The 18,869-nt window shown below is 36.6% G+C and overlaps 1 protein-coding gene across 1 annotated transcript in view; it reads right to left on the bottom strand.

Annotated features, from left to right (window-relative positions):
- CCDC196 (coiled-coil domain containing 196) overlaps positions 1-9,803 on the bottom strand; it is an 11,788-nt gene extending 1,985 nt beyond the window's left edge. Inside the window, exons 1-8 of the mRNA XM_037734578.1 lie at positions 9,754-9,803; positions 9,491-9,643; positions 8,085-8,181; positions 7,298-7,348; positions 5,510-5,581; positions 5,221-5,310; positions 4,639-4,698; positions 4,131-4,272 (exon numbers count right to left, since the gene is read on the bottom strand). Of these exons, the coding sequence (XP_037590506.1) occupies positions 4,131-4,272; positions 4,639-4,698; positions 5,221-5,310; positions 5,510-5,581; positions 7,298-7,348; positions 8,085-8,181; positions 9,491-9,643; positions 9,754-9,803 (715 nt within the window). The remainder of the gene's footprint in view (positions 1-4,130; positions 4,273-4,638; positions 4,699-5,220; positions 5,311-5,509; positions 5,582-7,297; positions 7,349-8,084; positions 8,182-9,490; positions 9,644-9,753) is intronic.
- Positions 9,804-18,869: the final 9,066 nt, after the last annotated feature.

The raw sequence follows: 18,869 nt of genomic DNA, 5'->3' as shown, positions 1-18,869 counted from the left end.
TGGAGTGCAATGGTGCGATCTTGGCTCACCGCAACCTCCGCCTCCTGGGTTCAGGCAATTCTCCTGCCTCAGCCTCCTGAGTAGCTGGGATTACAGGCACGTGCCACCATGCCCAGCTAAGTTTTTGTATTTGATAAACCTCTTCTTTAAACACCAGCAGATATGATGGGAAATTCAGTTGAATTTAGAGATTGCTTAGTATCTGCGCTCTCTAAGATAGGTGACTGCCAAAGTCCACAAACTTGCTCTCTGGACTCTGTAGAAGTTAGGGAGGACCTACGATACACCCTGAGTCAAGTTATAATTTTACACTGGTGGGAAAGTAAATCCTTTCAAATGTTACTCGTCTCCAGAAAGATCAAAAGTAAAGACTTCACTCTAGGTGTAAACAAACTAAGTGATGCAGTATGCCAAAAAGATAACATAGACAATGGTAATGCTACATCCTGTGCATCAAGGGAATTCACAAGTAGGGATTTGTTGAAGTGTAACAAAATAATATTAACAAACAAAAGATGGTATTTTGCCAGCTACACAGATCATACCACTGCAACTCAGCCAACCAGCACAAAGGACAGTAGGAGGAGAAATTCTTGGCTGAGTACCGAGGTAAACCCTTCCTCTACTCGGAAATGGTTAGAACAGAAGAGCCTGTACCCTTGATTTACTGGAAGGTGTGTCCAAAATTATACCCCACCCTTTGTCTAAGACAGGTTTGCGAAATTCAATTCTTTTGAAACTAGAGAAAAAGGAACACTGTCCCTGTAACACTATTAAATATACAAACTTCAAATAAGCACCATCTTGTGCAATTGCCCAACCCATTTTTTATTTTAGAACCCCAATCGCCTGATTTATCTGTGGTAGACGGGAACACTATTCTACAAGGATTGTGGAGGAAGTGGGCAGTGACAGTTTTTTGAAATGAAGAGAACTGTAGTCCAGGGAGTAGAATACTAGGTAAAAATTATGCAACAGAAACACTGAGTTTAACATGGTCCAATCAAGGCTGCCAGTAATACACTTTGGTGCCAAAAGAGCATGCCATAAAACATCCAGACATTTTTTTTCTTTTTTCATTTGGTATATAAATGTGGCACTTTTTGCCCTAAGAATAATAGAAAGCCGATCTCTCCCACAGCATTTCACAGTTCCTGAATTACCACTCTGTGGACTTGAAGCTTGGATGTGGTTGGTGCCACCTACTGGGCTAGATGCAGAATTACCAATCTCTTGCTGAACAAATTAACCTTTCACTGGGAAGATTATGTGTTAAACAGATAATAAATTTGGATTCAAATTACAGCCTTTAGATCTAGAAGAGGCATGAAAAGTCACATACTTTTACACATTCATTTGGTAGCATAGTCTAGAGAATAAAGATTGAATATGGAGCCAGAAGCCTGGCTTCTCTGTGCTTGTTTCTTGTTCTGTAATACTTTTTATAGAGTCATTGTGAGGTTTACACAAGGTATTACGTTATCAACATGCTCTGAGTTAATGTTGTTTGTATGTTTAAAAACTGAAATTAAATGACTTTCCCAAGTCATATAACTGGTGAGCCTCAGAGGAAGGCCTAGAACTCATGTATCTGAGTCTAAATTCAATGCTTTTTCCCTTAAATTATAATTTTCCAAAATTTGATGGTGAGATAATTTTAGTTGGCAATTGGGATAAATTTGGGTGTTGGAATACAGAATTAAATAGTGTAAGTCACAGTGAGAAAATTATTTTCAATTATTTCAAATTTGATAGCACCAAGGAGAAAGTTGCAATTTGGTGCTTTCTTTAAAATTCTCTGTGTCTTTCTAATCACACTTCCTAATACAGATAAAATAGATCTCCGACTTATACAATTTTCTAGAACATTAAAATCTTGTTTTTTGGTGCATATTATTGTTTACCTTCTATTATGGAAAACTATAGCGATTCTTCATTTAAAATAGTAATACAAATTTTATTTTCAAGGAACACATTTAAGAAACTAAAGAAGTCAACCTAACAGCAAATATTAGATAGATAATAGTCCAGATGGTACATAAAGTTGGAAAACACTGCAACATCTACCATTAAGAAATTATTACTGCTGATAATAACCCTCTTTACATAATTACTTTTAAAATCGTTCATTATGAGAATATTTGTTTACTTTTCAATAATCAAATACTAGAAGTGAAAAAATAGGCCACATAACCAAAATATTGGACTCCATTAGATTTCAAATCCACTTGAGCTCAAACAAACCTATAGAGTTTGAATACGTGTGTTAGAAAATGAAACTGACCCATAATTAGTGTTAAATGAATGCAGAAGCAGTATAACACACTGATCCATTGCCTGTGGCTACATTACTTTGTGGTAACAGAGCAGTATAGTACCCTATCATTTAATTCTCCAGAAGCATAAGAGGAAAGGAGAGAAAAGGTGTTGATCTGTGGCTGTTCCAATTTAAAGTTGATTCAATGTTTTACATGCAAGGGGAAAAAGTATCCCCTGAGGCAATCAAGTTGAATGGAACCCTTCACTATTTGCTAATTTAGGCTTAATTTGATTCTGGAGCTAAAAATCTTTTGGCTCTTTATCCTATAGATCCCTCAAGATGACCTTCAGCTAATTTTGGATGAAGTAAAACAGAGACCTGTCTCTCTTCCTTATAACCTTCTTCTCCTCTTTTATTTTATTTAATTTTTTTTTAATTTTTTTTTTTTTTTAAGATAGGGTTTCACCATGATGGCCAGGCTGGTCTTGAACTCCTGACCTCAGGTGATCCACCCACCTCAGCCTCCCAAAGTTGTAGGATTACAGGCGCGAGCCACCGCGCCTGGCTATCCTCTTTTAAATTTGTATTTTAATGATTTAATACTGCTTGTGGTTGCATTCCAGGTTTCTTTCCAGTTTTGTCCTATTCTTATTAGAACATAAGTTGATAGAAAAATATGCATGTAATACTGCCTGAAAGATAGTCAATAGTCTTCTAGTTTTCTAAAATTTACCTATGGATCAAACCAGACCAGTACAGTTTTATGTACCTGAATCATCTTGAGTCAATTCATCACTTGAAAAAAAAATTAGATTAATATGTTTTTATTAGATTATGCCAAAGAACAGAGGAGAAACAGCCTAGGAAATTTAGATTCTGAATTTATTTTGAAATATTGTTGAAGACACTGGCTACTATCATCACACAAACAATGTCCTGTCCCCATCATAGGGACCTGGACGAAAAATTTCTCTCAGATTTCAATACCAGGAAAAACTTTGTTTCTTCATGAATTTCATAAATCAATGTTTCTTTTTACTGGAAAATTCGGAGTCAAATTTGTAGCCTACCTCTGCCAGCTGTGCAGTACTCCCATTATGCATTCTTATGTATTTACCTGGCTTCAGCTTATTTTCCCTTTTCTTTGATTTACTTATATATTTATTTAACCCTGTGTGTTGAGTGTGATTTTTATAAGCTGTTCAAACCCTTTATGAAATAAGACTAAGAAATTAGAAACATACATACTGACGCTGACAGAACATTGTCATTCCTTGGCCATGATTTCCCATTGCCTGTCCCTTTATAAAAATGGAGTTCATATTCATAGATACTTGAAAATTTAAGAACCATTTTCCCTGTCCTCCGAGCCATCTCTGTATTCTATTTTTTAATGAACTATATCATTTTCTCTAATATTGCCATAAATTCTGTGGAGGAAGTCGCTAAAACTCTCAGAGGGACAACTGGATTGATGAAATTCACAACCATTGTCAGATGTCTCCTTGGCCTTCTGCTTTGAAATAGCAGAGTCTATTCCAGCAAGATTAATAAAATTAAATAATTCTAATTCCTAGAAAAGGGGATGGGGTAGAAAGGAAACATATTTTATTGTGCTAATTATATGTCAGCTACAGATGCTAAGTATATAATATGTTACTTTATCTTTACAAAGGAAAACTATTCTCCCAGAGAGAATCTTTGCCTTAGTACAGGAGCTTCTGAGTCATAATAATAATGATAATGAAAAAATGTATTACTGTACTTTTATTTATTATAGTCATTGTATTACTTTACAAGTACAAGGATCTCCAATGAAAAACAAAACAAAACCAAACCTCAAACTGTGTACCTGGGATATTCTACCTACCTTGGGACCCAGGGAGATTTAAAAATGCTTGCATTGGCTCAAAATTCTGCTGCAAATACAGTGATAATTTCAGGTCATTGGCCTTCTGGTACTTCTTCAAGGCTTCAATTCTCAGCTCAATCACTTTTCCACGAAAATCATTCTGAAAGGGAACATTTTCAAAAACTACACATTTAGTATTGGCTTTTCTGAATCCTCTTTATTCAGAAGTTAAAAAGTAATTCCATCATGCTCAGCCTTTAAAAGTTGAGTAGAAAGTGTTTGTGCTTCCCTCCCCCCACCATTTAGAATAGAATAAAATCAAGAGCATAGGAAGAAATACTGTTTATTCCAAGTTGCCTAGGGTGAAGCCAGAGATAGGTCCCTTCAGCTATCTCTCTACATTTATTTTAGCAGGACTATTGGTAATCTAGGTTGTGGGGACTGGGCTTCACAATATGCAGCTAAAAGCCTTTGCATTATATGAATAAAATTACATCCTATATCGAGCCTTAGAAGACCTGAGTACCTGAAGGATGTTGTTTTGTTCCTGATACTTGACCCATTCCATTTTCCTCTGTTGCTTTTCCTGGTGGAAGAAAGAGCCTCTGGTTGACAAAGTAAATTAAGATCAGAAATCAGTTATCTCAATATACTGCAAAAGCCTTATAGCAAAATTAGGGTGGCACAGATTTATAATTAAATTGGTTTTAACTGCACAATTCTCTTAATTGGCCTCACCTGTGCAAACCACCCTCTAAAAGCTAAATGAATAGGGTTATTTTATGTTGGTGAGTTGGTTATGGGAAGATGACATACAAGCATAATACCACTGAATACATTTTCAAAGACAAATTAACAGGAGTTCTGACATCATGTAGCTGTTGCAGAGTTATAATTGTTGGTATAGCTTTTCTGACTTTTTCCTAATATGATTTCCCAGAAACTTGTGATATTACTCTGACTCAAATATAGTAACACAAGGGAGCCAAATCTATAAAAATTTGCATTGGTTCAAGAACACACCAAAGCTTAGGCAAATTAGTGCAACATTAAAGATTTCTAATTTATTAGCTCTAAAAGCCACTACCATTCAGAATGGCTGTACTGCTTTCCTTATCTCCTTCACTTTCTCTGCAAGTGATTTCTCTAGTTCACTCTTGGTCTTCCTAAGTGACAAGGGGGATTTGGGAGCCCGGGATGAAAAAAGAGAGCTAAAGGAATAGGAGGTCCCAGGAAAGAAATGCAGTGTCTCAGTAGGCCATAAATCTAATACTCTAAAAACCCAGATCCTACCTATCTGTCTACCCAAATTAGCCCTGATTGTCAACAGACTGTTTCCAGCTGTGTGACATCAACAGTCTTGAAATTCTAAGTACCTGCATTCCACTTGCATTAACATCCTGCAAGTCTGCCTTGTTTTTTATCTCTGGTGCTCTTTGTTGATCACTGAGTTCTTCTGCCTCAAATGTCTGTGGAAAGACATTTTTGCAAAGCTTTAAATTAATGGAAATTAAAGAAAGAAGTGGAAAACCAATATGGGTCAAGGCTTTGGTTCCTGCCAGTCAGCAGGTTCTCAGGACCTGACATGAAACATGTACTACCAAAGGGAGTTCAGAATGTTGTGAGCCCTTCCTTTCATTCGGTTACTTGAGTGTACCTTACAGGAATGAAAATGATTAGCTGGACCCTTAGCCAGTCACTACTCTAAGCTACTTACTGTATTATTCTACTTACTTTCCTTACTGTGCTATATTACAGACATTCTCATTTAATCCTCACAGTTCTTTGAGGACTATTTTTATTTCCATAGATGAGAAAATTGAGACTTGGAGAGGTTATTTGTTTAGGGTCACACAGCTAGGAAAGTACAGAGTTGGAATTTGAACCAGATCTTTCTGATTCTGAAGCCTGTGTTTTTGACCATTAGGCATGCTACTCTTTTCCATTTCTCCTCACTAAAATATGAGTAGGGAAAGTTGATCACAAGTTAAGCGTATGGATGTCCTTTATTTTGAAAAAGTCTTTTGAGAGCTCTGTAGAAGCTGGATTTAGATAGAGGAATTGTTCTGGCACATTTCCTATTACAAGGACTCAAGAACCCAGGAACTAAAACTTCTGACAATTCATAGAACTAATTTGTAACTGCCAATGAGAACCTGGAGCAGATCTCAATACAAGATGCAGGGCTTGAAGGTATTCTGATTATTTGTGGAAAGGTGAGATGAGAAAAAAAAAAAGCAGACAGAGATCACACTGTGTAACTGTTTATGTCACAGGATACAATCTACTCTTCTAGTTGCATAGTCTGTGAAGAAGCACTTGGGTTCCAAGGGATTAGTCTTGGACAAGGGACAAAGGAATTCCCTGTCCTCTTCCCCTGACTCCTGGCTCTGGATTCCCAGCAAAAGGCCCTGATATTGTTATCTTAAACAATGCAGTGATTGTTGTAAAATTATAGGTTAATTAGAATTAGGTATTCATTTGTTTCTTCAACTTACATTTATTGATCTCTACTATGTTCCAAGAATTGTTCTAGGAGCTACAAATTCGGACAAAGCAATCAAGATACTGAAGGAGCTTAGGAAGATACTGAAGGAGGCAAGGAAACAAGAAACAAGTGAAAAAGTAATAATTATACAATAACAATTTTATATTATAAACAGTGCTATTGAACACATGAACATAGTTATATAATAGAAAGGAGGAAGAGGATGCCCTGCTTTAGATGGAGCAAACAAGGATGGTCTCTCTAAGGAGATGACATTTAAGCTGAGACCTGAAGGATGAGAATGAACCAACCATGATAAAACAGCATTACAGGTAGTGGAGAAGGCAAGAGCAAAGTGCTTGAGATAGGAAAAGGCTTGGTGTGTCTGAGAAACCACAAGAGGCCAGTGGCATGATTGCATAGAAAGCAAGGGAAGGACATGTATGAGAGGAAACTGCAGAGTGGGCAAAAGCTAGATTATGCCTCAATGAGTGGCTGTAAAGGTTTTTCATAAGAAGAGTGACATGCTTTGATTGTTTTAAAAAGATCATTTTGGCTGCTGTGTAGAGAATGGATTGGCATAAGGCATGGGTGGAAACAAGGACATGAAAAAACGAGGATGGGGGCTAGAGAAAAGGGAGGTTTTTTGCACTATGATCTGTAGGACAATACTTTCAATAGATCCTTAGAGGCACACCTTGTTCCATAGCATCTCCATTTCCTTCTGAAGCATCTTGTTTTTCCTTTCCTGTTGGAGGGGGAAGAACCAAACAAACAAAAGAATATATTTGTCCAGCCATTGAAGTGAGTTTGGAAGAAGTTACTAAGTAATAGTAGGAAAAGGATCCAGGAACATAGTAAACCACAGAGGAAGGCAATGAATGGGCCTAGCCCCAAATCCAGGAGCATAAGAGATGTTTGATGATGATGATGATGTTTAAAATAAGCCAAGTTATTTTAAGTAATAACTTTAATTATAATAATTGTGAGACAGTATCTATGGAAATGAGTTCCCAACACTTAAGATATTCTTATCATATGGCCATTTCTTGGGAGCTTAGACCACTAATTTTTAATTTTTAAGATCCTTTATATTGCTGATTAAAATAAAATCTTACAAGAATTCTACAGAGCAAACTATTTATTTTCTTTTATTTATTTTGATAAGTATTTTCTATTCTTTATAGTAGATATTTTACTATTCTTTCTGAAACGTTAAGGTTAATATGGTTATAGTCATTTACTCCCTAGATAAAAAGCTTTTAAAAAGTCAAAGAATATAATTTTTGCTAGCTAGTCCTATTCTTCCCAACATTCCATCTGACTCCCTTTGGGTCACCCTGGACTTCGTAGATCAAGTTGATATGAGTGTTGGAGCATCAGATGCTAGAAATGAGTATCCTGTCTTTCCCTCCACATCTGACACTGCAGTGGATTTGAGCCCTATTCAGGAGGCTGTTCCTGGAGTACCTCCAGCTTCTTACCAGGTTCTGTTTCATTTCCTCTGCCTCCTTAAGGAGCTCCATGACTGAGGATTCCTCACCCTTCTTCCCTGCCATAATTTGCCTCATGATCTCAAGACTAGAAGAAAAAGAGGAATCATAAAACATATATACCTCCTTAAGGGTAATACTGATATTCTGCAACCAGTCAGAAAGTACTCTACCATGAAAGTTAGTTGGGGACTGAAATCTCAGGAGTTATGGAAGCCCTTCTGGTCATAGAAGATCTCTATAATAGGATGTTTACATTTCTAACTGACATTTGCCTATCTATGTGTTCTAGAATGAATTCTGTGCTCTTTAATGCTTAGGTCTCCAACAGTCAGGGAAAGTCCTTTCCACCCCCTCAGAAGAATTCTGCCATATGTGACTTGGAAGAAGAAGGAGGAGTTCTGCCTCCTTTATAAGAAGAGGTTGAAGAACCTGCTATCTTCTAGGATAAATCCCAGAGTTATTTCCTAACCCATCTCTCTCCACTTTCTCCCACCTATTTGCTTCTTCATGTAAGGACATTTGAGTCTATTGAGGAAGTCACTGATATCCTTTCATAGCCCCAGAGAATGCATGCCAATTAAGAAGTTCTAACAAAATCTGAATCAAAATCAAGTCTTTGTGAGAGAGGATATTTCTTAAAGGCATAAATTATTTTATGTTTGTGTTCTTGTGCTTTTTTCTCACCAGTTCTAAGCAGAGAACACAATTCTAAGCCTTTGTGCTTTCTTGGCCCGAGAGAAGTCTACGTTGCTGAGTTGTAAGCAGTTGGTGCTTGACCATGACTTTCTGCCTGGGTTTTGTTCTTCAAAAATATGAGTCCTTTGAGATGCTTATGATAAGGGTACAGAATAAAGGTAGACTCACTGAGGTGAGATGTTCTGAGACTAGAAAGGAAACAGAGTTTGTGGGTTCCAGGTACAGTGAGTGCTCTGGTAAGGAGTTAAGACTTCAGGCTACCTGGTATATTTAGAGATGCCCCTAATTCAGAGGGCTCCTAGGCTTAGAAAATACTGCCATTCCACTGCTTGACATAGAAAGAGCGGGGTCATTTATTCTAAAATGATCCACAAACATGCACAAGAAAGCATCTGTGGGACCATGGTAAACTAATGCTATTAAAGATGTTTCACTATTTCTTGGGTGGACAGCCTGGCAAGGAAGAGCTATAACTGTAGCCCATGAAATGAGGGGTGAGTCATATTTAATTTACTAAAAGAAAATAAAGGATTTGTTGTCATCCTGACTTGGTAGCTACAGATTGTTGGCCTTCTACAGCCAAATGTCAAACCTTTTATTAATTAACAAAAAAAAATTATAAATAATTATTGACAATCCTAGGGAGATTAAGTTCTCCAGCATTTTTACTTTTAGGAACCCAGAGTAAGAGCTTGTACCTCCTTTGTTTTTCCTCCAAGTTAGACATTAACTTTTGGAATAAGAGGTTGTTTTTATCTTCTAGAGGTTTGAGCATCTCTAGCAGTTCCTGTTTCCTTAGCTTCAAGTCCTCATTCAGTTCCTTCAAATAATTGTCATCTGTTTTAGAACTTCTGTGGGAAGAGACATAATAATATCTGCCTTTAGCCTGAGTTAAGAGATAGAGAGACCCTCTTTTCCCTCTTAGATAGTTACCATTTAGCATCTTCCATCAAAGACTCACCTTATTTTTGAGGGCAGGTAAGATCCTGAAGAGTTTGCACCACTTGTCATCTTGAAGGGTAACTTCTAAGAATAAAGAGGCCTTCCTGAAAATATGTGCCTTTTTTCCCCTCCAGTTAAGTCATCATTTTTGTGCTGTTGTTCTTGAAACCCCTGCTGCAGTGGACTGATCTTAGCTACAATGAGGTCACAATGGCCCTACTACCACATAATCAACAGGTCTTTTAAGTAATTTCAACATTAATGGCAGTTTGTTGACTGGAAATACTAACTACATCTGATCAGTTCTTGCCTTACATCTAGCCAAATGACAAAGTTTTATTCTAAAGTCTTTGAATGAATAGGATAGAATCACATCATAACTACATTATGAAATTCCTTTTGTGTTAGAAAATGTTGGACTGTCAAAAATGAGATCAACACCATCTTTCATGGAAACAAACCTCTGTGAAATGCCACTATCTGTAGAGCACGGTGACTGATTCTGCAAGTGAAGAACAGATGAAGACACAGCATCTACCTTTTGGGGGCCTTAGGAGGAAGAGAGGCTACTTCTAAGAGACTTTTTTTTTTTTTTTAAAAAAAGAGGTCAAACTGGCTAATACCAGGATATGAATATAATAGAATAATATATGAGCCACTGTCATTATTTTTCAGTCTTTAAAACTTGATATTATCATAATGGCAAGGTAAAAGAATATTGGACATGTAGCAAGAGGATATAATTTGTCAAAGATCATATCATCAGTATGTCCTTCCATAACCATACTCTTTCCTGAAAGATTGTATAATAATTCTAGCCTTCCTTCAGGATTTTCTGGTTCTGCTTCTATTTTCTTCTTTATTAGAATCACATTTCTTTTGGACCTCAGGATCTCCTGTCTTCATCTATGTCACTTATTAGAAGATAACCCAGTGATACATTTGTTTTTTCATGCCCTTTAAATACAGTTTTGGAGCAGTATTTTTAGTAAAGATCTCAAAATGAGTTAAGTCGTGTAAATGTCAAGTATTAACTGAACATTTTCTAGGGGTATTCCCCAAAGTAACTTAAACCCTTTATCTTGTGGGAAACATTAAAGGCGGAGTATTATAATGGAAATAACACAAGATTTAGTTTGTCAGACTTTGGTTTGTATCTCAGCTTCAATGTGCGTAGTGAGCTGCTTGTGAGCAAGTTACTAAATTTTCTGAGTCTCAGTTTCTGCTTTTGTAGAAGTGAGAAGGGTAATATTGACCTGATAAGTTCGTTGTGAGCCTGAAATGTAATATTATGTAAAGAGCTTTGTTCATGTTAGGTGTTCCCGTTTTAATAAGTTCGTGCTTATTAGGTGTGGGTTTTAGGATTGCTTAACGCCTCAATTAAGTGGTCAGATACAAAAGGCTGATTTATATGAGGCTAATGAAACTTAAACTTTAGAGACCTTCGTTTTCACAGACTTGTTCCAAAGGCCCTGAACCTCATTTTGTATTCATAATTTTGTATTCTTTTTGGAAAGAGATCTCTCCAAATTATACATGTTTTAGGGGCCCACAAAACAAAGATCTTCTTCTAGTTAGATAGGATACATAGTTCTCCTAAGTATCATCTACATCAAAACTTCTTTAGAAGTCTCTATTTTGAGGCAGAGTAATGCTCTGTTGCCCAGGCTGGAGTGCAATGGTCCGATCTCGGCTCACTGCAACCTCCACCACCCAAGTTTAAGTGATTCTTGTGTCTCAGCCTCCCAAATAGCTGGGATTACAGGTATGCACCATGACGCCCAGCTAAATTTTGTATTTTTAATAGAAATGGGGTTTCACCATGTTAGCCAGGCTTGTTTCGAACTCCCGGCCTCAAATAATCCACCTGCCTTGGCCTCCCAAAATGCTGGGATTATAGGCAAGAGCCACCCTGCCTGGCCTACGAATACTTTTTCTACAACATAATAGGTCATTTGTAAGTTTTATGTGATACCTTGTGTAATATGATGTTAAATTAGGATAGCCATATCAAATAATACGTAATTCACATTGTTTGCCCTAGGAATTTCCATGAAAAGTTTGGATTGAATGAGGGTGAGAAAACTCCTCACAGTTAAAAAAAAAAAAAAAAAAGGAACTGGTTGGATGAATTATTAGTAGCATCTTTGACTGCATATGTGACAGGTGGTAGCAAATAGTAGAGGAAAAAATGGCATTGATTGCTAAAGTATTGCCTCTCTAAATTTCATATTGTGACATTTGGTTGGCAGAACTATGTGTCTGATAGAATTTTAAAACATTTAAGGGGCAGGTGACATCCAAACCTACTTTCATTTCTGTTTTTGCTTATGAATGATTCAAAGAAGAAGAACACTTGATATATATTTTTTATTTTATTTTATTTTATTTTGAGTTGGGATTTTGTTCTTGTTGCCCAGGCTGGAGTGCAATGGTGCAATCTCGGCTCATTGCAACCTCTGCCTCCCAGGTTCAAGTGACCTCAGGTGATCTGCCCACCTTGGCCTCCAAAGTGCTTGGATTACAGGGGTGAGCCACCATGCCCAGCCTCAAGTGATTCTCTTCCCTCAGCCTCCCAAGCAGCTGGGACTACGGCTGTGTGCTACCACGCCTGGCTAATTTTTTGTATTTTTGGTAGAGATGGGATTACACCTTGTTAGCCAGGATTGTCTCAATCTCCTGATTTCATGATCCGCCTGCCTTGGCCTCCCAAAGTGCTGGGACTACAGGCATGAGCTACCACGCTTGGCCAACACTTGCTATTTTGATATGCTCTTTTCTGTAGCCAATCAGCACCTTTTATTTCCTGACATTCCAATGCTCATTTATTAACTTGCAATATTAATTCCAAAAAAAAATTTGCCTTGTAATAATGTAATAGAGTTTGTAGTAAAGAGCTTATAAACCAATGAACAGTATTAAGAGGGAATAACTGTCCCCTGGAACGGGGGAAGAGCAGATTAAGGTGTAGATGACCATTAGAAGTGGAGGGAAGGAAAACTGAACACAGATTTTTCCTGATGTAGAAGGTTAGGTCATCTGTTGATTGAGGAGGTGTGGCAGGAAACCTCAGAAGAGTGATGACACAAGATTTGGAATAGCACCTGAGCACTGGAAAAGGAAGTCAACCAGCCAAGAGTAAAAGGATTGCCAAGTAGTGCAAAGGGTCAAAGTGAATTCGGAAATTGCAGATTTGGCGTGGCATAAATCAGCAGTTACACAGTTTTCTCCAGCAGTACTTGGCAAACTAGAAGCAATAGTAGAGAGAACCAGATGGTTGTTTGACTCTGAGCTAGGACTTGGCAGAACAGATAAGCAGAAGTTCAAGGGAGCACTGAGAGTGCTGGTAAGAGTATCCATCAAAAGACTGATTAAAGTGTTCAAGCTTAGTGGTAAAGAAAAGGAAGGGAGTGGTTAAGAGAGGGGAAACCAGACTGGGGTCTGATATTTTAGAGTGTGGGGGTGGAAGAACAAAGGTTATGGTAAAGTAACATAGTTCTTATGAAATAACTTGTGGAAACTCATCACTGTTTAGATAAATTATAGTAACAATTCATAATTTTTTTCTGCAGTAAACTTTCTATCTGTTGCTTCCAGTCACTGCATAATAGTCACTGAAATTCATGTGGTCTCTTAAAATAGATCTTATAATAAGCTAGTCACAATGACCTCATCCAACATTATAGCATTTGACTTTTTAGTATCTGTTGAGAAAACATGTGATTGCTCTATAATTAGAGAACTTGGAGCAATACCATTTAGTATTTTTGCCAGTTTTGCCAGTGGAAAATCAGATTAGTGTAATTAAGCCAGGTCTCCAAGAGTAGAGGCAATTATTTTTATTTATTTATTTATTTTTTGGGACGGAGTTTCACTCTTGTTACCCAGGCTGGAGTGCAATGGCGCGATCTCGGCTCACCGCAACCTCCGCCTCCTGGGTTCAGGCAATTCTCCTGCCTCAACCTCCTGAGTAGCTAGGATTACAGGTACGCGCCACCATGCCCAGCTAATGTTTTGTATTTTTAGTAGAGATGGGGTTTCACCATGTTGACCAGGATGGTCTCGATCTCTTGACCTCGTGATCCACCCGCCTCGGCCTCCCAAAGTGCTGGGATTACAGGCGTGAGCCATTGCGCCCGGCAATTATTTTTATATTAGACAAAACAAAACAAAGAAGGAGATGCTTTTCTATCCTCAGCTTTGGTTGTGGCAACAAAATTAGAGAATTCCTCAAGGAGAAAACATGAGAACCTTCTGGTCCTGTCTGACCCAGAGCCAGTTTAACCCTTGGGGGAATTATAATAATTTCATTAACTAAAATAAGAAGAGAAGGACTGGCAAAATCCTAACAGCAAGTCTTGTTGGCTCTTAAAGATCTCCCACATCTTGCTGTGCTGTTTGTTATGAACATTTTATTGGCTCCTTCTCCTTAACCCTTGCTATAGCTCTCTTAAGTCAGGCTATACCTACATTTAGATTGAATCCAGGGAGTTGAGAAGATTGAGATCAATGTTGGGATTCTTTAATTCTCTGTAATGTCATTGAGTTCTTTTTGAAAGTAATTTATTATCTCAATGTGTTCAGGTACATTGCACAATGGTCTTCAAACTGAGGTACATGAACTTTCCCCAAGACTCTTTGAGAAATGTAGAAACAAGAGTAGTTTGTGGAAAAGCTTTTCTGAGATTCTCAATTTTCACAAATACTCTTTACTAAAATGAATCTGCCTGAGGATGTCCCTTGGCCTCTTTGCCCATCTCCCTTTTTCCAATCACCCTTCACCGCCTTGTTAAAAGAATGGAATACGTTTCAACCATCTGGAATCTTACTTGGGCTTAGTTTAATGTCCTAGAGGTTTTTACACTTCCCTTTTATACATTTAGAGCATTAAACTAGTCATATTTCAAAATGCTGGTGCTGGGGTTAAAGAGAGTAAATGGCTGTTAATGACTGGATTACAAATTATTTTGCAGGTTAGGTGATTTCCAATTCTTTGCTACTAACAAAATTAAAGGAAGACCTGATAAAATTGTCAGCTTAAACTTAATAAAAATTAAATTTTGATGATAAATTATCTATGATTTTGGGTTTCTAATTCAGAAGAAGTTCAAAGATTTGAGTGACATTGCCATAACAAAACACTTTCCATTCCCGTCTCCTTATCTGTGTAAACACTCGTGAGTATTATACGTAAAGCAAAGAATATGAATAAAATTGATGTTTAAGCTTGTCTTATTCTAGTAATAAGTAATATTCACCAAAGAATACGTGAACTAACTAGGAGACAAAACAGCCTATCCATCAAATTAATAGAATTACCTCCAAAAAAATTGTTATGTTTAAAAATTAGTTATATATATATATATATATAGTATGTATATTTATGTTAGTTGTATACTAATAACAATTATAATGCTACCGTAGTTCTGAAGAAATGTTACCACAGTCTTAAGGTCACAAAAAATAAAGCAAAAAAATTTCAATGTGCATACATATTTTGCAGAGAAGTATGATGGGGTGTTAAAAAAGACTTTCAAGCATAAAATACATTGCATTAGCATACATTTTTATGGGGAAAGTGTAATGGAAATGAGTTCAAGGAGAAAATTTTTGACTATTGTAGAAGAGTTACAAAAATTTTGTAAAATTTTTGGCTATTGTAGAAGTTTTTCATATGTACCTTTCATTGAATATGAGTATTTAAGATTCACTGAATAAATTTTAAGGTGAAAGATAAGACTTATTTCAAAATGTCAGTATTCCAATACACCAGAAATTATATGTTTTGCAATTATTTTAAATTAGAATAAAAAATTGAGATGGTTACTTAAAAACATGTGACACCATACTTAGTTTTTCAAAATTATTTTATAACACATAAGCAAAAAATATCTGAAGACCACTGCTGTGGGACAGATGTTCTCTTTCTGATGGGATTTAAGAATCACCTAGGGAGCTTGGAAAAGCTGCAGCTCTTTGGGCTTATCCCCCAGAGAGAATGTGAGGTTTTAAAAAGCACTCCCTAAATGCTGGTGGTTCTGACGTGGGATCTGTGGAGCTACTACTGAGAATTACTGCCTCAAGGCTTCTTCTCAGATCACAATGTATCAGCAAAAGCTGCTTACTTGAATTGTTTTTGTTTTTTTGAGTAGGAGTGGGGGCATCTGTAGAACTGCCTCCCCTGAGTTACATTTTGCCTTACACCTTCACCTTTCATTTGGGATACCCTGAGTAAGTTTTATGAAGCCATTCCTGCATTTGTAAAGAAAATTATCTAATATGTCTTTCCATGACCAGCTCTCCTCAACTCCCACTGCTGTCCACATATCATAAATTTCTTTCAGAATTAGATACTAAAGAAAGTGTTGCTTCTTTGGGAAAATATTGGGGTGTATTTTTCCTTAGGAACAAATCAGTAAACTAGTTTTGTTTTTATTTTCTTTTGGTATGCAGGGAATCTCAGAGCAATTTTGTGACCAGACGTGTGAGCCCCAATCCCTGTTTATGACTTTCTATTCTAATTAATATTTTTCTTGCACCTGATTTTTAATCAATTTTTTTCTTATTTTCATAAATCTCCTCAATCCTTTGTAGAAAAGTATAAAATAAGTAAACAAATGAGCAAAAATAATTCTCTGTATATATTTTTAGGATGTATGGAATACAATAGATTAGAACAAAGTATATTCTGCTTTACCTAGTGTGTGTGTGTGTGTGTGTGTGTGTGTGTGTGTGTGTGTGTCTGCAAAGGAAGTTTGCTTTGCTTCTGGGAGTAGAGTAGATTTTTGAAATTCAATACATTTTGGGTGTACTCAGCTATAAGGCATATTGGGGTTTTAGGTACACATCTGGGTAAAGGGATGTGTGATAGACTAGACAGACTTGGGGAATAGCTGGATGCCACGACTTCAGTTCCATCAGAGAAGAGTAGTACATAGCAAATAAGAAAAGGAAATAGAATCTATTAATGTGGAGCAATCTAAGTAAATAGGGCTTCCCAGTCCACGGAATTCCTTTTAAAGGAGGTTCAGCTCCCATGGGCTGGTGACCATCAAGGTGCCAATATTCCTCCAAATATACCTTAAATCTTTTAAGACTCTTTCAGAATAATTTTTGGTAGTGAGTAGAAGCTGAATCATTTACTTGTCCTACATTTTTTGAATCCTATTATATGTTCTCGACCTGCCTAGCCCCAAGATTACAAAGCCAAATGAGACAAATAAGACAGAATTCTTGCTCTTAGAACTTTGCAGGCTTAGATTAGAATTCTGTGAGGGCTGCTAGTCTTTTTTTTATAAATTAGGAAAAGATACCCCTCTAGGCAAAATTAGGAAGTGATTTTCCCTATAAGGCTTCTCCTGAGGGGACTTGGAGGGGATATCTTCCTTTCTTGAAGCCCCCACTTCCTTCTTAGTGAGAGTGTCCTTATCAGGGAACCATTTGCACAACCACATGCCCACAGAATGCCTTAAATGAGGGAAACTGGCAAAGTGGGAGTGCTAAGTGCAAGCACAGAGTCCAATGCAGCAGGGACTGTAAAGGGTTAGGGGAGAGCAGAGACCTTCTCTGCAGTGGGGTGTGCAGATGGGGAATGAGCTCGAGCAGAAAATGTAGAGATCCAATCCTGACAGTTCTTGATGATTTTTAAGAAAAGCTGGAAATGTGAATTTTTTGTGACTTTTGACTTTTAAATACTGTGTAGAGTAAATACATGCTTGGAGGCTGTACCTGGCCTTCAGGCTGCCATTTTGAATACTCAAGTCAAGGTAAATCAATCAGTTTTCTTCTGTGCTAAGTTTTTCTTTTTCTTTTTTTTTTTTTTTACAATGAAATAATTATTTTTAAAGAAGGCATTTAAATCCAGATAATTCAAGGATGTTTTGCTTAAATTATATGAAATGCCAATTTGATCTTACTACCTAATTAATTGGATAGATTTAGATTCAGTGTGTCAGAGAGTGAATGACAGAAGTAACACTTTTAAAATAAAATAAGAAAACCCAAAACAACAAATATTCTTGACACCTTTGATTAGGCATCATTAGGGGATATAGGATAAAATATAAAATTTGTAAAAGGCTGGATTATATGATATATCTCAAGTTAGATAATTTAGTTATATTCCACAACTAAAATAAAATGTAGTCTCCATAGTCTAAACTGAGTAAAAATTATGTAATTCTGTGTGAGCTATTCATATAGGCTCACACACCACCTCTACCGAAATGATCAGACAACCTAAAGTATGCCACTGATACAATTTTCTTAATTTAACAATAACCATCTATACTATTAGGCACTTCAAAATAAAAATAACCAAATTATGTACTCTTGTCCCCTATATTGATTCAATAATGACATTTGTCATAGTAGGCCTTTTTTTCCTATATAGAAGCAATTGCAAATAAAAAATGATATATAAATAAATGATAATTAGGAAAATATAAGGAAGCAGAGCCTGAACAGGTATTGTATATTGTTTTTAAGGCTATGTAAGTTCTAGGTGACAACTCTGAGAATCTTCTAGCTTTATAAGCTGCTCTTTTTCCGTGTAAAAAAATTTTATTCTGAGATTTAATATACCAAATCAGACTCCCTTTCCAATTTCAGTTTGGATGCACTGTGGCAAACTTTCTGAATGTTATAAAATGAGATATCAAATGAAATACTTTTTACGAACCACAAAATCACTTCAAATAAATGAAATTTTATTACTTGAGTACATGTATTATAAACTGATCTATAACCCAAGCAGCATTTACTAAAAAATAAAATGAAGGATATTACATAGTAATATATAATGACAATAAAGTCCTGAATTAGGATACTAACTCCAAATTTTTTAATTCATTCAGGACTAGTTATTCCTGTGTGCAAATGGTCAAAAGCTTGATTTAAGGTGTTAATTAAGTAAAAATTTTTGGAAGTTAAATATAGGTTAACATTTCAAATATAACTGTCCCAATTTCATAAAGAAGTTAAAAAAGGTTAAGTGTCTTAATGACTATGCTGGGACTTCCTTTATAAATCCACTCTTGGGCATGTGATTATGACAAAAGAGAGACAGATACATTATTTTGTCTTGCTCATTGAATAGACTCAATAATTGCCAGATTGGATTGGAGTTGGTCGTTG

This window comes from Cebus imitator, unplaced genomic scaffold (assembly GCF_001604975.1).
Source record: "Cebus imitator isolate Cc_AM_T3 unplaced genomic scaffold, Cebus_imitator-1.0 Scaffold637, whole genome shotgun sequence".
Lineage (NCBI taxonomy): Eukaryota > Metazoa > Chordata > Mammalia > Primates > Cebidae > Cebus > Cebus imitator.
The sequence above is the reverse complement of the archived record's forward strand: the minus strand, read 5'-3'. Positions and strand labels throughout refer to the sequence as shown.